General features: G+C 43.1%; 1 protein-coding gene across 1 annotated transcript in view; it reads right to left on the bottom strand.

The window, feature by feature from the left end:
• The window catches only part of grk3 (G protein-coupled receptor kinase 3), a 59,080-nt gene extending 40,629 nt beyond the window's left edge, over positions 1-18,451 (bottom strand). Inside the window, 2 exon segments of the mRNA XM_031802246.1 lie at positions 2,491-2,567; positions 16,393-18,451. Coding sequence (XP_031658106.1) covers positions 2,491-2,567; positions 16,393-16,505 — 190 coding nt within the window. The 5' untranslated portion in view covers positions 16,506-18,451.
• Between the last annotated feature and the right edge of the window lie 1,121 nt (positions 18,452-19,572).

Genomic DNA, 19,572 nt, shown 5'->3' with positions numbered 1-19,572 from the left:
CAACATCAGCAGACTGACAAAACACTCCAAAATCACCATAAACAAACATTGATGGCAGCAATCCAGTGTCAATGCTGTGGTTAGGTAGGTTGGTGACGTGTGTGTTTTAGTGATGGGGAAAAATACTCATTTATACAGTTACATATCGGGATATTATATTTGACGATATAACCTAGTTTGCAGTTTTCATAAGCGATCAATAAAACATGTCTCTCCCGCAGACACATGGTGAGCAATGTTTGGAACATCCAATCACAATACGTCTAGAATCATGAGAATCTCAATACGTCTAGAATCATGAGAATCTCAATACGTCTAGAATCATGAGAATCTCAATACGTCTAGAATCATGAGAATCTCAATACGTCTAGAATCATGAGAATCTCAATACGTCTAGAATCATGAGAATCTCAATACGTCTAGAATCATGAGAATCTCAATACGTCTAGAATCATGAGAATCTCAATACGTCTAGAATCATGAGAATCTCAATACATATCATATTGCCACCTAAATATCGTAATAATATCGTATCGTAATAATATCGTATCGTAATAATATCATATCGTGATAATATCGTATCGTGATAATATCGTATCGTGATAATATCGCACCGTCAAGTCCCTGGCAATTCCCAGCCCATGACTGTACTACCACACCAAGAGGGAACGAGAAATGAAGAGAGGAGAAGGTAGCGAGTGAGTGACAGGTAGAGAGAGAGAAAGAATTAGCGCTGCAGTCTCTGAGGGGAGGTGAGAGAGAGCAGAGCAACAGTAAGTAAAGCTAGTGAGCTGCAGGGCTCTGGTCCCCTGGTACAGACCGCTGCTACTGTCTCACTGTCTGTGATACTACTGGAAACCAGGCGACGGAGCACACTATTGTGACAGGTGGCTGAGACTTGATCTTGGATACAAACACAGGTTCAGTTTACAAAATGGGTTTTGGGTCACAGGAAAAGTTCCAAAAGCTTTACATGTGTCAGAGTGCTTTAGGTCAGCCACAGTGGATAACCCTTTAGTTACCACTGATCACCACTTTCTGTTAGCATGTGAAGAGCTGGAACAGGGTTAGCCAATCAGCAGCCTCATACAGATGGCATCTCGGAAAGGGAAGTAGAGTGTTGTCAGGCAAGACAGGACACACACCAACTCAATCACCAAATTATCCCATGACAACGGCTTAGGGCTGGCTAATATCTAATTCATTTGATGAGTTCAAATGTATGTTTCTGCAGGATATTCCAAATGCCTTGAGCTTATTTTGGACAGATTTAGGCAAGAGTGAAACCTCTCGCTTTGCTTCTTCCTCTGTTACACACATACAGCAAGCCCCTCCCTCTGCCACTCACACAACCAAGATGTTCACTTCTTCCTCTGTTACACACATACAGCAAGCCCCTCCCTCTGCCACTCACACAACCAAGATGTTCACTTCTTCCTCTGTTACACACATACAGCAAGCCCCTCCCTCTGCCACTCACACAACCAAGATGTTCACTTCTTCCTCTGTTACAAGCGGTTTCAAATCGCTATTTGAATTTGAGGTCAACAGAATCAGTCATATGGACACAAACACATTGAGACATTATTTAACTGTAATAAAGGACAAGTTAACCTTTCTGAAGATACCCTTTGTATGTCTCAACTACTCACATTGCGTACAGAGCAGACATTACTAAAACAGGAGTATCAATAAACATTGATTCTGGAAAAATAAGGCTAAGTTTGTTGTGTCACATACCACTCGCAGCATTTTAGCCAAAGACTTATATGGTCTAGTCTGTGTTTTATAAATGTGCAATAAGTATAAAACGCAATTATATAAGGAATTGTCAACTCATTGTCATTCTGAGAAATAAGGTAGACCACTTGATTTCAACATGTGAACAAAGTGGACAGACTAGCATGGTGTTCAAACTGTTGGAGACAGACAGCAGGGTGTGTTTATAACTATTCAACTGTTTTGCCTTGTTAGCTAGCAGATACAACTAAGTTGGCTAAACTTGAAACAAAGATTTCTATAAAGGCTAGCTGGCGATTCACTAGCACTTGTGAGATTGATATGAGACCGGTGACAATTTTCTAGAAAACCTGCTACAAGAAGTAAATGCATTGTGCATGTTTCTGGTTACAGTAGTCACAAAAAGGGCATTGTATCAGTGATTGAACAAAAGCAGGTTATAAAGTAGTTGAATAAAATACTGTTTGTGGAAGGGTTATATTTAGCCTAGGAATAACTTCACACGCCCTGAATTCATTAGATTATTGCTGACCGTTTGACATGCAGTGTATTTTAACTTTAAATTGTACAACAAAAAGCTTATTCAGAGAAATCATTTAGGCCATATTGCCCTTCCTACCACAGCTCCCCTCCCAGAACACATTCTTGCGCGTGTGTGTGTAATTCTATTGTGTCTGACATGGTGCTATAGTTCTCATGGTTGTTTGGTTATTGAAAGGACAACAGTACTCTATCACACAGACTACTCACCGATCTTTTGATTGAAGATTTTGTCGAAGGTCAGCTCATCTCTTTCCTCCAGGTACTTCTGCATCACACTGCGAATACTGCTCAAAAGAGAGAGGGGCGAGAAAGGGGAACACAACATTAGGAACGTACTTATCATCCTCTATAGGACCTAAGGTTACAATGAGCTCCACATTGTTACAAAACTGGAGCATATTTGAAAGGACACACACAGAAAGGGCAAAGGTGAAATCAGAGTATGGACTCCCAAATCCCCACTACAAAACATATTTATATTCCTTCCTGCCCAGGCTCTACTCTCCTAATTTCACCAGCTTCATCTCTCCTGTCCTGTCATCCTTTCAGCTCTCCTCCCTGCTCCCCTCCACCTCAATTCCTGATCCCTGCCCTGGTTTGGGCCTCTCCCTTCCTGCCACCTGTCCCCTGACAGAGGGGAGGCCCGGGGGAGAGAAGGAGGGTGAGGAGCAGGGGAGCGGTGGGGGTAGGGGGGACAGAACAGCAGCTTGCCCTGGGAGAGGGTGTTAATGAGAGGAGGACTGGGGAGAATGAATCAATTAAGCACCCCCTCCACGGGCCCATTAACACACACACACACACACACACACACACACACACACACACACACACACACACACGAGAAGGGATGGGAACGTTACCACACACATGGCAGAAGGAGGGTAGCACTTTCCACATGACAGCACATTGGCCAGACAGACACCTGGCCCAAGACGGATTGGTTTAAACAAGAGAGGAGAGAGGTTAAGGAGAGAATGAGAGAGATGGAAGGAGGCGGGACAGGTGAAAGATGAGCGAGCGAGATCTTGGATGTGTCTATTACTGCCAGTGAGCCAGTGGCAACGAGTGTGTGCTGATATGATCCAGAACCACAACAAATGTTTTTGTTTTTTCATCTCGTTTAACCTGTCTTTTGACAAACTGTTCAGTGATTACCAGCGTTGATTGTTCATTGTATTGATGATTAATGCAATGGGGTTTATTCTGTGATTCCCAGTGGATCAATGTTCCCCTGATATCAGTAGTGTTGTGTGAATGGTTTTTCCACAGTAACGGAATGATGGTTTGTTAAACTTTGGTTTGTGTTTGGCATACAGTTTAAAGTGAAAAATCTGAGTCTCAACGTAATTCCGTTACCGTGGAATTGCCCTTCTACTGTATTGGGGTGGCTGGCCCAGAACGGGCCGGTTCAGATAGACTGAATAAAAGGATCATACTAGAAGATGCTAGGCTTGGGCGGTATCCAGATTGTCAGACCTTCATACAGGATATTCGGTAATCGGCACTGAACACAAGGTGCGCCATTTTCAAACCCCACTGAGCATTTGTACGTCAAAGGGTTAGCAATGCTAACAAGTACATGTAAAATCCCATTGAGAACGCTAACTAAATGCTAACGAGCACAATGTGAAAATGTTATACGGTCTCTGACCAAAACTATTTTCAGGACAGACATCCCAGCTCATGAACTTATACAAATCACAAAAACATGCCACTCACAGTTTGCTGCACACACAAACCAAATATTACACAGCAAGGCTCTTGATCCAGGAGGAGATTCTCCGCTGTTACCAGCAAGCAAAGCTTCATTTTTGAAGGAGCTAACCACTTAGCTAGATGATAACTACTGTAGTAACTGAATTAGCAAACCAAATGCACAACTGCAGAGCATGTAGCACATTTTAGACAGTTAAAATAATTCACCTAATAGTTAAGATGTTTAGCTGGCAAACATTTAGTTGTGAATACCATACCGTAACTCAAATTGTATTGGTCACATGTAGCAGATGTTAATGCAAGTGTAGCGAAATGCTTGTACTTCTAGTTCTGACAGTGCAGCAATATCTAACAATTTCCAAACAAGTACCTAATACACACAAATCTAAAGAGGTGAATGAGAATATGTAAGTATATGGATGAGTGATGGCTGAGCAGCATAGGCAAGGTGCAGTAACTAGTAATCCATTTATTAAAGTGGTCAGTGATTGGGTCTCAATGTAGCCAGCAGCCTCTCCGAGTTAGTGATTGCTGATTGAATATATCCATAAACACTCCAGCCAGCTGGTCTGTGCATGCTCTGATGACACGGCTAGGGATGCCATCTGGGCCAGCAGCCTTGCGAGGGTTAACGCGCTTAAATGTTTAACTCACGTCGGCCACGGAGAAGGAGAGGGGCGCAGTCCTTGTTAGCGGGCCGCGACGGTGGCACTGAAGGGGTTTAGTTTGTCTGGACATCGGTGTCCGTGACTAGATCACCTGGTGTGTGATGCACAACAGTCAGTGACTCAAGGCTCCAGTCTCATCGTTGTGGACTTGTAAACAAACACCACATGACTGGGTACTACCAGTAAGCAACATAATGAAACATTTAAATGAAGAATGCGGTCTTCTTTATCTCCTAACATATTGCACAAGTTGATTGCAGGTATTTACTTAAAAAGTAGCTACAAATATTCAAATTTATAATAAAAATAATCCGGCATACGCAGTATACCACCCAAGCCTAGATGCTAGCACCAAGTATAAGTGGTTGGTAGAGACACTAAATACTAGCTAGTTTATAACACAGTGGCAGATGTAGTAAAAGAGGCTGATGCTTAGCTAGAGAAAACACTTACTAGTAGGCATGTAACATACTGGTTGATGCTAGCACCAATGCTAACTAACTTGTAGTAAAACAGTGGCTGATGCTCACAAAGACACAAACTACTAGTGATGTGACAAACGGAGAAAAACAGACAATTGCTTGATCAAGTTCCCTTTAAAAACAAGAAAAACGCATAACATTCCACATGAATTCACAATGCAGCTATGCTGCTGCAAGCAATGGTTTGTGTTTCACGGTGCGTCCCTTTCAGATGGTTAAGCACCTGTACTACCATTACTGTGCCTCAACTCCACTTCGCAAAGTCTGCATTTCACCACCTTCTATTTTAACTTAAAGTATTACCATTACAGGACTTCGATGCTGTTGCTTGCCTTTCCCATTTTTCCAACTGATAACAATGACATAATGGTGGAGTCAAAAAAATATATACTCCGACTCCTTGCACGTCGACTCAACAGCTGTATGTGTGTGTGTGTGTGTGTGTGTGTGTGTGTGTGTGTACGTACGTACAGTGAGGGAAAAAAGTTTTTGATCCCCTGCTGATTTTGTACGTTTGCCCACTGACAAAGAGATGATCCGTCTATAATTTTAATGGTAGGTTTATTTGAACAGTGAGAGACAGAATAACAAACAAAAAAATCCAGAAAAACACATGTCAAAAATATTGCATTTTAATGAGGGAAATAAGTATGAGGCATGTTGAACGGGACTAGGGGCTCCGCAGTAAAATAAAACAATGAGAGCTGCCCTAAACAACAGTATACAAGGCATATTGACATTAGAGGCATAAGGCAATCACAGTTGTGGATTGGGAGAGCTAAGACAACAACGGGTGAGACAACAACGGGTAAACAGCTAAGACAACAACGGGTAAACAGCTAAGACAACAACAACGGGTAAACAGCTAAGATAACAACGGGTAAACAGCTAAGACAACAACAACGGGTAAATGGTGATGAACGTCAGAGGGTCAGTTAGCTACACACAGGGCCTGAGTTCGAGGCTGGGGCCGACAAATAAACTAAATTAAGTACCGTGGTAATGAACAATCCAGCAGGCATCAGCTGCCGAGTGATCATAGGGTCCAATGAGCAGCAATAGATGAAACAGGGAGCCGTTCGGTAGTCGATTACTACGCTAGGCGAGCGGGAGACACGGCGTTCAGGAAGCTAGCGGGCCGGGGATAGTAGATGGATCTTCACCAACATCTACAATGCATAGGCCGGTTGAAAGCACATTGGTCAAATTACGTCAGCAGACCAGCCGTGATGGATCGACGGGGCTCCGTGTCAACAAAGGGGTCCAGGCCAATTGGCAAGAGAGGTATTGTCGTTGGTGTACTTCGTTTGCTAGCCGGGAGATGGGCCTAGCTCGAGGCTAACTGATGCATGCTTCTGGACAATAGCCACTCAGCAGCAGCTAGCTAGCTGCGATGATCCAGAGTAATGGTCCAGAGCTTGTGGCAGGAATCCGGTGATGTAGTGGGAAAAAAAGCAGTCCGATATGCTCAGGGCTGATATCGCGCTGTGCAGACTGGCAGGTATTATCCGGGCCATAGTGGCTGGTGTCTGAGCTAAAGGTAAAGACCGCTAGCAGTGGCTAACAATGACTAAATAGCTAGTAACTAATTAGCTGGCTAGCTTCAAATGGCTAGCTTCTGACGGAGGTTCCAGTTATAAGATCTAAAAAAATAGCAGCTACATACCACATTGGGTGAGGCGGGTTGCAGGAAGGTATATTTAATTTGAAAATGGAAAAAAAAAGAGACTGAAACATAATGGAATGCATTTTTTTTAAATGAATATTTACGAGACAAAAACAAACTTCTTACTGCTCGCCATCCTGTTTATCCCAATGGAATGCTGTATCTCGTCATTTCTTGGCTTGCAATGTTTCTCAACTTCAGTAAAGCAGGACCTATCATCAATGAATAGGCTAGACCCTCAACTCTGGACTTGGAAACCAGTTTGTCCTTTCCCCCCCCATTGTACCCCAACAAATCAGGGACTGATTTAGACCTGGGACACCAGGTGAGTGCAATTAATTATCAGGTAGAAGAGAAAACCAGCAGGCTCCGAACCTCGTAGGACAAGAGTTGAATATCCCTGGGCTAGGATATTCTACACGCAACAAATTGAATACTGAACACACACTCGCATCATTAGCGAAGAGAAAGAGCAGGCGAGCTAGGGCGAGGGAGAGAGAAGAGGGTGCAGGCAGAAATAACCTTGCAAACCGTGCGCATACTTCTTGGTAATCTCGCAATGTCTGGTCTTGCAGGCCTCGCAAATTCACCAAAGTAGCCTAAAGTTTGCCTCTTCATCTCTGGTTTTATTTAAATGACAACTTTCCCCAGACCTTTAGAGCTGGTAGTCCCAATACCCAGAAATAAGTTACCTCTGATTTGTTCAGACGTCCCTATGGGAAAAACAGATGGGGAAAGAAGGTTTGGGAATAAATGCTGAAAATAAGGTCAGAGGTTTAAAAAAGGCTTAGATGTTATGTCTTTTGTTCTATGAGATAGCAGTCTTAACATGACCTTTGTGATTTTTATTAGAATCATTCTTTAAAAATTCACAAAAAGTGAGGTTAACTGATGAAGATTATCTCAGAACCGAACGTATACGATCTCCTAAGCCGGTGTTTACCACAGACCTTATTTTCAGCATTTTTCCAAAAACACCATTCATTTTCCTCATAGGCTTTGTCCAACGAACCATGACAGAGTTATTGCCTACAAAAAGATGCCATTACTACCTCTCTATAGCTTATAGTCTAGTTGGACTATAACACAGAAAACAATGTTTTGTGATAACTGCACTCTGATTAAAATGTGGGAAAAAACTTTTTTTTGTTAGTTTTTTTTCTTAATGTTAAGGATCCCAATGTCATTACACACTCCTACTAGTTTATAACACAGTGGCTAATGCTAGCCTAGCAGCAAAGCTAAAACCAGGGTAAGAATTTAACCAATAGTACTAGTAGTGACATAGCTGGGCCTGGATCTGTGCCTACAGGTCAACTTGTACGCAGTCCAGTAATAGCTCTCTGTCTAACTGAGCCACAAGAACCAGGATACAGGAAGTTGACTCTTCCTCATTCACTGGAGGCCAGGGGTGAGTCATAGGCATGTCTGCCTGCTGCAGAAACAACTAGCCTGGCTAACCCCTAGTCCCTGGTGGACACTTGTGGAGAGCTGATCTAAATAAGCAATTTGGTGCAAATTCCTCTGGGTAGCCAATCAGGGGATACGGTGGAGCTACTACAATAATGTAACAATCCAATTATTTCAGATGCATGAAGTGCCTTTGCTCCAATGAGTAGGGGGCTACGGGGTGTTTCTGGACAGTGCCATAAAGCAGACAGCAGACTGTCCTGTCAGAATCTACTCTCTGCTACACTGGCCAATCAGAATCCACTCTCTGCTACACTGGCCAATAACAATCTAGAACCCACTCTGCTATACTCACCAATAACAATTCACTTCTACTCTTCTAGACTGGTGCACAATTACATTTTGCACTTCCCTTCTTGGATTTAAAAAAGGAAAGGACCTGTATACTGTAGACCAGGGGTGTCAAACCCATTTTGCCCCGGGGCCGCATTCAGTCTTCAACGAGGTCCAGAAGGCAGCACTGACAATTGGTTATATTTCCAAAGAACGTTATATTTGCAAAGAATTGTCATCTATCCATTGTTATTGGAATGTGACGCCCCCTGACATCCCCCCCAGTCCTCCCTGACTGTCCTCCCCCTCTGGATCTGAACCTGCCTCCTGTAACGACTGTACTCCAACAACCCCTCCCGCTCTCTGTCATCCCTCTTTAGCCTTCTAGTTTATTCCCTCTTCCCCCACCTCCTACCGCACAACACACATAACCTCTCGCCTCTCCTGCTGAGCTCTCTTTCAAACAGTACCAGCGCCCGATCCTCTCCCCTCCCCCCCTCTATCGCTTCCAGTGCTGCCGTCAAAATCTCACCTCTCTGCCAGCAGGCAAAGCCTAGGCACAAAGAGAATGTAGCAGCGATGCGCGATCCACAACGTCACAAACAGGCAGCCTAATTCAGATCATTTTTTTCCCACTCGTTGGTCTTTTGACCAATCAGATCAGCTCTGAAAAATAGCTGATGTGAAAATATCTGATGTGATTGGTCAAAAAAACAATTAGTGGAAAAAAGATCAGAATTGGGCTGCCTGTGTAAATGTCTCCAAACACACAAACACTCACACCCACTCCAAACATACACACAGCTCTAAACACAAAACACACGCACACTACTCCAAATGCCACATAAACAACTCCAAAGACCACATACACACAGCCCCAAGTACACAAACATAGAGCTGAAACACACACATACACACAGCTCCAAATCACTCACACATACCAACGCTGGCTTTCAGCACTCCGCTTTCCCTCTCTAGCCTAGATCCTCCCCTCCCAGTCTCTCCCTCTCTAGGCTATACAACCCCCCCCAGTCTCTCCCTCTCTAGCCTAGATCCCCACTCTCAGTCTCTCCCCTTCTAGCCCATTTCCCTCCCCTCTGTCTCTCCCTCTCTAGCCTAGATCCAACCCTCTGTTTCTCCCTCTCAAGCCTATACCACACCTCTCTAGCCTAGATCCCCCCCTCCCAGTCTCTCCCTCTCTAGTCGGATTATTATCATAGCCAATTTCAGGAGATAACACATGCTTTCCATCAATAATCTTTTAAATCCTTATCAAATTAAAACAAATAATTTCCATAAAGCCATCTGAACCCAAGCAGGGGTCAGACAATTCAGATCTAATAATTGTTTCTGGGAGGGTGAGGTTGCAGAGTATGCTAACAGCCAGTCACTATGTCCACTTTAGACAGTTAGGTTTGGAAGGACTAGCCTATGCAACACAGTCACTACAGTAGTAATGTTGCTGACCCTCCTGACCCTGGCCTGATGGTATTAATGCTCTCTCTCAATCTGCTGTGGTATTACCCACTGTGCTGTATTGGTAATCCTGGCTTCAGCGCACACACACACACACACACACACATTCATAAAGAGCAGGCCATGTATACCATACTACTTCAGTCATTGTTAAAGCAAACCCCACTATCACCCCTATGACACACTCTTATCACAGAAGAATAGTGTCTTATCTCCTCAGCCCTGTAAACAATACCTAATGGACGATTAGCAATCAAATTCTACAAGCTCAATACACACACGCGCACGCGCACACACACACACACCAAAAGTAGAAGAAGCTGTAGACAGTACAGAGATTGCCCTCTGAGGAGAAACCTCTTCCAAATCTGATTTGAAGAGGCAATCTTTTCCATTTGAGATTGAGGCCTGCCTGCACAATTCAAATGTGTGTAGTGTGATCTACAATGAGGAATCAACCCATCTGAGGATTAACTAGGATTTCTGAGTAAATGGTATTGACATTAAGGTCTGAAAGGCATTCGCCCATTGGGAAAGTCGGGAGTCAGATAAATGTTAAGTAGCAATTTTCAACACACAGGGGAGGAACCACAAAGAATTGAATTCTTTGCATTTTGGTTGTTGAAAGTTTTTTAAAAATCATTTAAAAAACCTGCCCAATGGGGCCAGCCTCAGAGCAGGCTCAACTTGCAGGACGGATCAGGACACTTGCCCCAGGCAATAGGGCAACCCTTAATGTCAATCCCTGCATTAATGTTGGGGCTGTGAACTTGCTCTGCACATGGGAAAACCAACTGAAGACCTACTCAGTTTAACAACACATCTAGTTCACTAGCTCGGGGTCTGATAGAGCTGAGACAGAGGATGAGGAAGTCACAGAAGCCTGGCTGACTGGATAGAACACATTGACACTTTCACAGAACTCACTTAATTGTAATACAAACACTAACAGAAGTAGCTAAATAATCGTTTCTCAGTACCAGAACCAGCACATCTTTCTCCGAACAGCTTAGGTTCCTGCCAAGCAGTTACACACCTGATTCTACCAATCAAAGCCTTGGCTGAAGACTATGATGATTAGTTCATAAGAATAATCAAGTGCGTTAATGCTCTGCTGGAGCAAAAGTTCACACCATCTACATCAGCCATTGTGGAAAAGACCCTGGCTGTAATAGGAGATCAATGTAGAAAAACTAAAAGAACAACATTAGTCTAAGTGGGTTCAAGGCTGCAGTTTGGACCTGTTCATTGACCACATCTAAAGCAAACAAATTCAGATTCAGCCTTGACTGAACACACACAGCGGGGTCTGTAAACACAGTCATCCCTTAGTAGGCTAACTTTAGCCCAGTACGTGATTGGTTTTCATCAATAGATGTGACTAAACATATTGAATTTCACGAAAAAGGGAGGTGATGTTTAGGGCCAGTTTCCTGAACCCAGATTAAGCCTACTCGTGGACTTAAAAGCGTGATCGATGGAGAATCTCTGTCAGCAGTGCTAAGGCCAAGACTAGGCATACTCTGGGTCTGGGAAACTGGTCCCTGTGTGTTGCTGATCTGATTTCTCGAGGTGGTCATTCAGGGGTGAGAATGTCTGTCTGTACTACAACTCCCATCAGGCAGTGGGGTGCTGCAGCAAACACCAGTGTGGCAAAAAGTTAACTTCTTATGGCTGGGGGCAGTATTGAGTAGCTTGGATGAATAAGGTGCCCAGAGGTGCTCAGCGTAAACTACTTGCTACTACTAGTCCCAGTTGCTAATATATGCATATTATTAGTATATTTGGATAGAAATCACTCTGAAGATTCTGAGGTTGGTCGTTTTTCAACTCATTCCCTATTGAAGATAGTGGGATATTGGTCATGTTGCACTTCCTAAGGCTTCCACTAGATGTCAACAGTCTTTAGAACCAGGCCTCCCGGGTGGCGCAGTGGTTAAGGGCGCTGTACTGCAGCACCAGCTGTGCCACCAGAGGCTCTGGGTTCGCGCCCAGGCTCTGTCGTAACCAGCCGCGACCGGGAGGTATGTGGGGCGACGCACAATTGGCCTAGCGTCGTCCGGGTTAGGGAGGGCTTGGCCGCTAGGGATATCCTTGTCTCATCGCACACCAGCGACTCCTGTGGCGGGCCGGGCGCAGTGCGCGCCAACCAAGGTTGCCAGGTGCACAGTGTTTCCTCCGACACATTGGTGCGGCTGGCTTCCGGGTTGGATGCGCGCTGTGTTAAGAAGCAGTGCGGCTTGGTTGGGTTGTGTATCGGAGGACGCGTGACCTTCAACATTCGTCTCTCCCGAGCCCTTACGGGAGTTGTAGCGATGAGACAAGATGGTAGCTACTAAACAATTGGATACCACGAAATTGGGGAGAAAAAGTGGTAAAAATAAATAAAAGGTCTTTAGAACCTTGTTTGATGCGTCTACTGTGAAGTGGGGGCGAATGAGAGGGGAATGAGTCCGAGGTCTGCCAGAATGCCTTGAGCTCGTGACGCTCGTTCACGTGAGAGTTAGCTTGAGTTCCATTGCATTTCTACAGACAAAGGAATTCTCCGGTTGGAACATTATTGATGATTTATGTTAAAAACATCCTAAAGATTGATTCTATACACCGTTTGACATGTTTCTACGGACTGGAACGGAACTTTGACTTTTCGTTTGCTCCTAGTGAACGCGCTTCGTGAGTTTGGATTTACCAAACGCGCTAACAAAAGGAGCTATTTAGACATAAATGATGGACATTATCAAATAAAACAAACATTTATTGTGGAACTGGGATTCCTGGTAGTGCATTCTGATGAAGATCATCAAAGGTAAGTGAATATTTATAATGTTATTTCTGACTTCTGCTGACTGCACAATATGGCGGATATCTTTTTGGCTTGTTTGGGCTCTGAGCGCCGTACTCAGATTATTGCATGGTTTGCTTTTTCCGTAAAGCTTTTTTGAAATCTGACACAGCGGTTGCATTAAGGAGAAGTGTATCTAAAGTTCCATGTATAACACTCGTATTTTCATCAACATTTATGATGAGTATTTCTGTAAATTGATGTGGCTCTTTGCAAAATCACAAGATGTTTTTGGACCTACTGAACATAACACGCCAATGTGTACTGAGATTTTTTTATAGAAATATGAACTTTATCAAACAAAACATACATGTATTGTGTAACATGAAGTTCTATGAGTGTCATCTGATGAAGATCATCAAAGGTTAGTGATTCATTCTCTCTCTATTTCAAATTTTTGTGACTCCTCTCTTTGGCTAGAAAAATGGCTGTGTTTTTCTGTGACTTGGCTCTGACCTAACAATCGTTTGTGGTGCTTTTGCTGTAAAGGCTATTTGAAATCGGACACTGTGGTGGGATCAACAAGAAGTGCATCTTTAAAATGGTGTGAAATACTAGTATGTTTGAGGAATTTTTATTATGGGATTTCTGTTGTTTTGAAATTGGCGCCCTGCACTTTCACTGGCTGTTGTCATATCGATCCCGTTAACGGAATTGCAGCCCTAAGAAGTTGTTTAAGACAGAAATATATGGACAGGTTTAGAATAAGGAATAGGCCTAAAGCTCTTTTCATTACAGTTAACTTCAAGTGCAATGTTACAAAAAGTTCTGAGAGACTGTATTTTGTAGAATATAAATTATTCTGTCAGGTAGAATAGTGAATCGTGTCAGGTCTACACTTTACATGTCTAGGCTACATGATGAACAAATTATAAACCTAATTTAGGATTGCTCGGATTAGAGCCAATTCATAACATTATCAGAAAGAACTTTGACGAAGTGATTGTATCTATGATCATTGCACAGCATGACACTGAATATTATGACTGAGAAAAGTCCATAAAGCAATCAATGGATGGAAGAGATGGCATAACGTGCTGTGCTTCTGAAGCTTGGTGAAGACTAGGACTGAGCTTGGTGAAGATTAGGACTAAGCTTGGTGAAGATTAGGACTAAGCTTGGTGAGAAACTTAGGCTTAGACGTTATACAGCCTGAGCCTAAACTACAAGTCGGAGACTTGTTAACATTATCATACGTTCATTATGTCGATCTCCTTTGAGCTGTACGTTTCACATTTACACAAAACACTGAGAAATCTATGGTGAGAATGCCATAGGTGTCAACTCTACACTGACAAAACACTTCACCACATCCTCTTTCTCTTAGTCTGACTAACAGCTCACTAGACAGCCAAACCCTGACCTTAAATAAAAATGTACAGCTATACGCTCAACTGATGCATGCAGGTTTTTCAGAGGAGGGATAAAGGTAAAATTGTTTTTTAGTTATAGTAAGGTATTTTATTTGTAAAGTAGGTATTCCCACATATCCAAAATGCTTATAGAAAGCAGTTTAGCATGAATATTCTCTAAAGTGCACAGACAACAGGGCCTCTCCACACTACCAACTACACCTAAGCGGGGGATACCATCTTTGTATGGGCAGCTACAGAGACATACATAAGAATTTGTTCTTAACTAGTTAATAGCCTAGTTAATACCAAAAAGTATGTGGACACGCCTTCAAATGAGTAGATTCAGCTATTTCAGCCACACCCGTTGCTGACTGATGTATAAAAATCGACCACACACATGCAATCTCCATAGACAAACATTTGCAGTAGAACGACCTTACTGAAGAGCTCAGTGACTTTCAATGTGGCACCGTCATAGGATGCCACCTTTTCAACAAGTCAGTTCGTCAAATTTCTGCCCTGCTAGCCCTGGTCAACTGTAACTGCTGTTATTGTGATGTGGAAACGTCTAGGAGCAACAACGGCTCAGCCATGAAGTGGTAGGCCAAACAAGCTTGAAAGAACGTGACCGCCGAATGCTGAAGCGCATACAAATCATCTGTCCACGGTTACAACACTCACTACCAACTTCCAAACTGCCTCTGGAAGCAACATCAGCACAAGAACTGTTCATCGGAAGCTTCATGAAATAAGTTTCCATGGCCAAGCAGCCGCACACAAGATTACCATGCACAATGCCAAGCGCCGGCTGGAGTGCTGGCGCACTGGAAACGTGTTCTCTGGATTGATGAATCACACTTCACTATCTGGCTGTCCGATGGACAAATCTGCTAAGCTAAGTCTATACAGAAATGGTTAGTCGAGATCGGTGTGGAAGAACTTGACTGGCCTGCACAGAGCCCTGACCTCAAACCCATCGAAAACCTTTGGGAACGCCGACTGCGAGCCAGGCCTAATCACCCAACATCAGTGTCCGACCTCACTAATGCTTGTGGCTGAATGGAAGCAAGTCCCCGCAGCAATGTTCCAACATCTAATGGAATGCCTTCCCAGAAGAGTGGAGGCTGTTATAGCAGAAATGGGGTGGGACATATTAATGCCCATGATTTTGGAATTAGATGTTTGATGAGCAAGTGTCCACATACTTTTAGTCATGCAGTGTAGCAATTAGCTCCAACTATACTACCTAACTGGCTTCATACTGACAGGTGTTGCTATGGTGGCATCAAAGGCCATGCACACATCACACTCTCCAAACGCTAAATTTCCATCACCTCACATTTGCCTTCAACGTCCCAATAGTAGCTGCCTGCGGGCCTGTATGTTATAAAAAATAATTTAAAAACTGTGCGTTTATAAATAGCTGTCAAAAACACCAGTGATTGTCGTAGGTCCCGTTTGGCACAGTTGGTAGAGCATGGTGATTGCAACGCCAGGGTTGAGGGTTTGATTCCCAAGGGGGACCAGTACGAAAATGGATGCACTCACTACATAAGACTATCTGTTAAATGTCAAACATGTAAATGGGGAAATTCAGGCAGTTGAAGGGGAGAGATATGCAGATGTGAATGGATGGATACAGAAGACTCCTCCCACCATCTCTTATCTATCATTCCATCAAAAACAGATACTGGTAGTACTAAAATATGACTGAATCAGATGAAAATAACAGCATATTATTTACACTCTTAAGCCACCAGTAAAAAATAAATAAACAGAAGCTACCACCGGATGGAGGAGGTGGTAATGGATGGATGGATTTGGTGCTAGCTGGAATGATTCTTGGTCTGGTCATCAGAACACATTGTTAATGAGCTTCATTAAAATGATATAATTCTCTATGGCATTACGTCAGATGCAAATTGGTCTAATGTGGATTTGAAGGCTAGGGCCTTGAATGGTAGGGACCCTGGAGTCGCCCAACGGAGACAGTTGACAAATAGTTTCCCATTAGTGAGTTACTGTAACTGACCGAGAGGTTTCAATGAGATAGGGCTTCCATCTCCCTATATGGCCATACAGACATACATCAATTTGACAGGTAGACAAACATTGACTGACCGAAGCAGAACATACAAGGCGGGTGAGCAGTTACATGTACCTGGATTCAGGCAGTATGATTTTCTTGCTCGCCCGGGCCGCTGGAGTAGATTTGCTCTTCTCCATCGCCATCAAATAGCTGACATCGGCGAGAACTGCTTCGAGGTCCGCCATCTTCAACCCTGGTTCGACCGAGTCGATACAACACCAGCCGTGGGAAGGATTTTTTTGTGAAAGATAAAGCAAATGTCCACTGAGAATCTTTAAAACCTAGTTCCAACCTGGGCGACCGAGGCAGCTATGCGGATGACAGGGGTGACCATCGAATGAAGCGTGTCGTTTTCTTCCTCTAGGTTCGGCACACACGGTCGCTCAAAACACAACCATTGTTACACAAAAAAAATAGTATTTATCTGGGTATTTTTTTGTGTGCCAAAAATGGTAGTGGTTTCAATGGCCAGACAAGATTGATGAGAGATTTCGAGATTTCAGTGAGCTTCACTTATTTTAGATGGCCCACCTGCTAGATGTGGCGAACTAGCAAGGCAGCTAGCTAATAACTGTGAATCCCCACTGATCCTAGCCACATAGTTTGTTTTATCTTCTTGAAAAGCTCAAATTGTAATATTGCGGTACGTGGTACTCCAGCAAGACGTATGCTTCAAGCTTCCTAATTGTGTCTCGTCGTATCTGCTTAAAAATAAAACATGACTTTATGCGTCGACAAAGATGGGTTGTATCACTTCTATCGAATTGGTATTCGATAAAGACATCCTCGTGTAATAACGATGACAGGGGTAGAAAGCTAAAATAACAAGAGCAAGCCAGCTCGCCTGTGTCACACAAAAAAAAAGTACTGACGAATGAATGGTCCAGATACTAGCGAATACAGTAGTGAGGTTCAGGTTCAAACATATTCACCAACATGAAAAATCAAAACAATTGTCTTATTGGCATAGGATCCTACACAGCGATATCAGAAAGAGGACGTCAATCAAACCACAGATGTAGGTTGCCAGCTGAATATCCAGCACGCAAAAACTATACCCGACTAAAATCTACTTTAGCTAACTAACGTTGGCGACAACTATCGAACGTAGCTATCAAGATAACAAGCATTCAGTTGTTGGGACTAACTTTACGTTAGATGCCACTTTAGCTAACTAACGTTGGCGACAACTATCGAACGTAGCTATCAAGATAACAAGCATTCAGTTGTTGGGACTAACTTTACGTTAGATGCCACATTTAAACTGTAAATTCAGCCACGAAATCAGCCAGATAGATTCTCAATGTACATGGTCGACAAGGGAGAAGTGTTATTACTAGCTGCTGTGGAAACCGGTGCTACTTGGTAGCGAGTTAGCCAGTAACGTTAGATAGCTGAATTTGAGCTAGTTAATATACGAAGCATAGGTAACAAACTAGCGCTAGCTAACACAACCGCTTTATCGCAACGACACAAAACCCACTCATCCAGTTCGCTAGCTAGCTCGCCATCTCAGTTAGGTAACGAATCCTGATCTTCAGCCAAATCCATGTTATTTCACAAGAGACCAACGAAACCGCACAAAATTAGCCATAGTCATTTATTTCACCCCAGTGTGTGGGCTCTGATATGGAGACAGTGGCTAGCTAGCTAGCTATCATGGGGGAGGGGGTGTTGGAGGAAATGGGCTAGTTAAGATAATCTTAGCTTGGTAACCGTCCACGGTCCCTCGCGACCGAGTCTTCAACTACAAGTTGAATTTTTTTTGGCGATCAACAGCTTGCCAACTAGCTGACGAACAGGCAATGAAATATAAACGAATAACCTAAGTACATATAACTTGGTAATATTTGCTGCCCGTCAGTGACTTCCTCCGTAAAGTTGTAACCATCAAACGTTTCTGCTCCTCAATCAGCACAAGCCGCAGCTGAGATCTGTGCATTCGACAGACTGACGACGCGGGAGAACGTTTGTTATCCTGTTTGTTTACGGTCCTCCAAGAGGCACCGATTTCCTCTCGTTATCCCTTTTGAGTCCGAATAAGAACAGTTGACTTTACTCCATTTCGCTGGCTGTGTTGTGTATTCTCAGAAACAAGCCCTACCTAATTGTAAAAGCCCCACTTCCTCCAACTGCGACTAAGCATCCTGGAAAACATGTAATGGAGCAGGATCACTCATGGACGCGGACCTAGATGATTATAAATGCCCTATTACGATTTGAATCAAATTAAAACCATTATATAAAATGAGCAATATTTTGTTTAGCTTTATATTTTTTATTTTTAACAGTGTTAACTGCAAATGAAGATTACATAATAGGATCAAAGAGGAGGTCGGTAGGCTGCCATTATGGGCATCATTTTTTAAATATTACATGAATAATATATAACAGACACTTCTGGGTGATAACTTGCTGGATCAATCCAATGGACCAATCCCCGAATCAACAGACAATTAACTCATCTGTGGACCTTGAAACCATGTTATTGTAAGTCTACGTTGGAGACCCATTCCTTTGCTAATTTGTTCTAAATTGAGGCTATCAATTACTCAGCTTTTGTAGCATAGGCCGCTATATAGACCTACACATATTTAATCGAGCAACTAATTTTTTTTCTGGTATCCAGTACAGACCAGGGTTCAAATACATGTGTATTTGAGAATCAGTATTTGTAATAGATTTCTATGTATTAGAGTATTTTCAAATACACAGCCAAGTTTGAGTATTTTATTATTTGAATGGCTATTTGTAAATACATATATATAAATTCAGCAAAAAAACAAACATCCTCTCGCTGTCAACTGCGTTTATTTTCAGAAAACTTAACATGTGTAAATACTTTTATGAACATGACAAAATTCAACAACTGAGACATAAACTGAACAAGTTTCACAGACATGTGACTACCAGAAATGGAATAATGTGTCCCTGAACAAAGGGGGGGTCAAAATCAAAAGTAACAGGCAGTATCTGGTGTGGCCACCAGCTGCATTAAGTACTGCAGTGCATCTCCTCATGGAATGCACCAGATTTGCCAGTTCTTGCTGTGAGATGTTACCCCACTCTTCCACAAAGGCACCTGCAAGTTCACAGACATTTCTGGGGGGAATGGCCTTAGCCCTCACCCTAAGATCCAACAGGTCCCATACGTGCTCAATGGGACTGAGATCCGGAGTCTTCGCTGGTCATGGCAGAACACTGACATTCCTGTCTTGCAGGAAATCATGCACAGAACGAGCAGTATGGCTG

Source organism: Oncorhynchus kisutch, linkage group LG23 (genome assembly GCF_002021735.2).
Source record: "Oncorhynchus kisutch isolate 150728-3 linkage group LG23, Okis_V2, whole genome shotgun sequence".
NCBI classification, from domain to species: Eukaryota; Metazoa; Chordata; class Actinopteri; order Salmoniformes; family Salmonidae; genus Oncorhynchus; species Oncorhynchus kisutch.
Note: the sequence above shows the minus strand (reverse complement) of the source record. Positions and strands in the feature narration are given on the sequence as shown.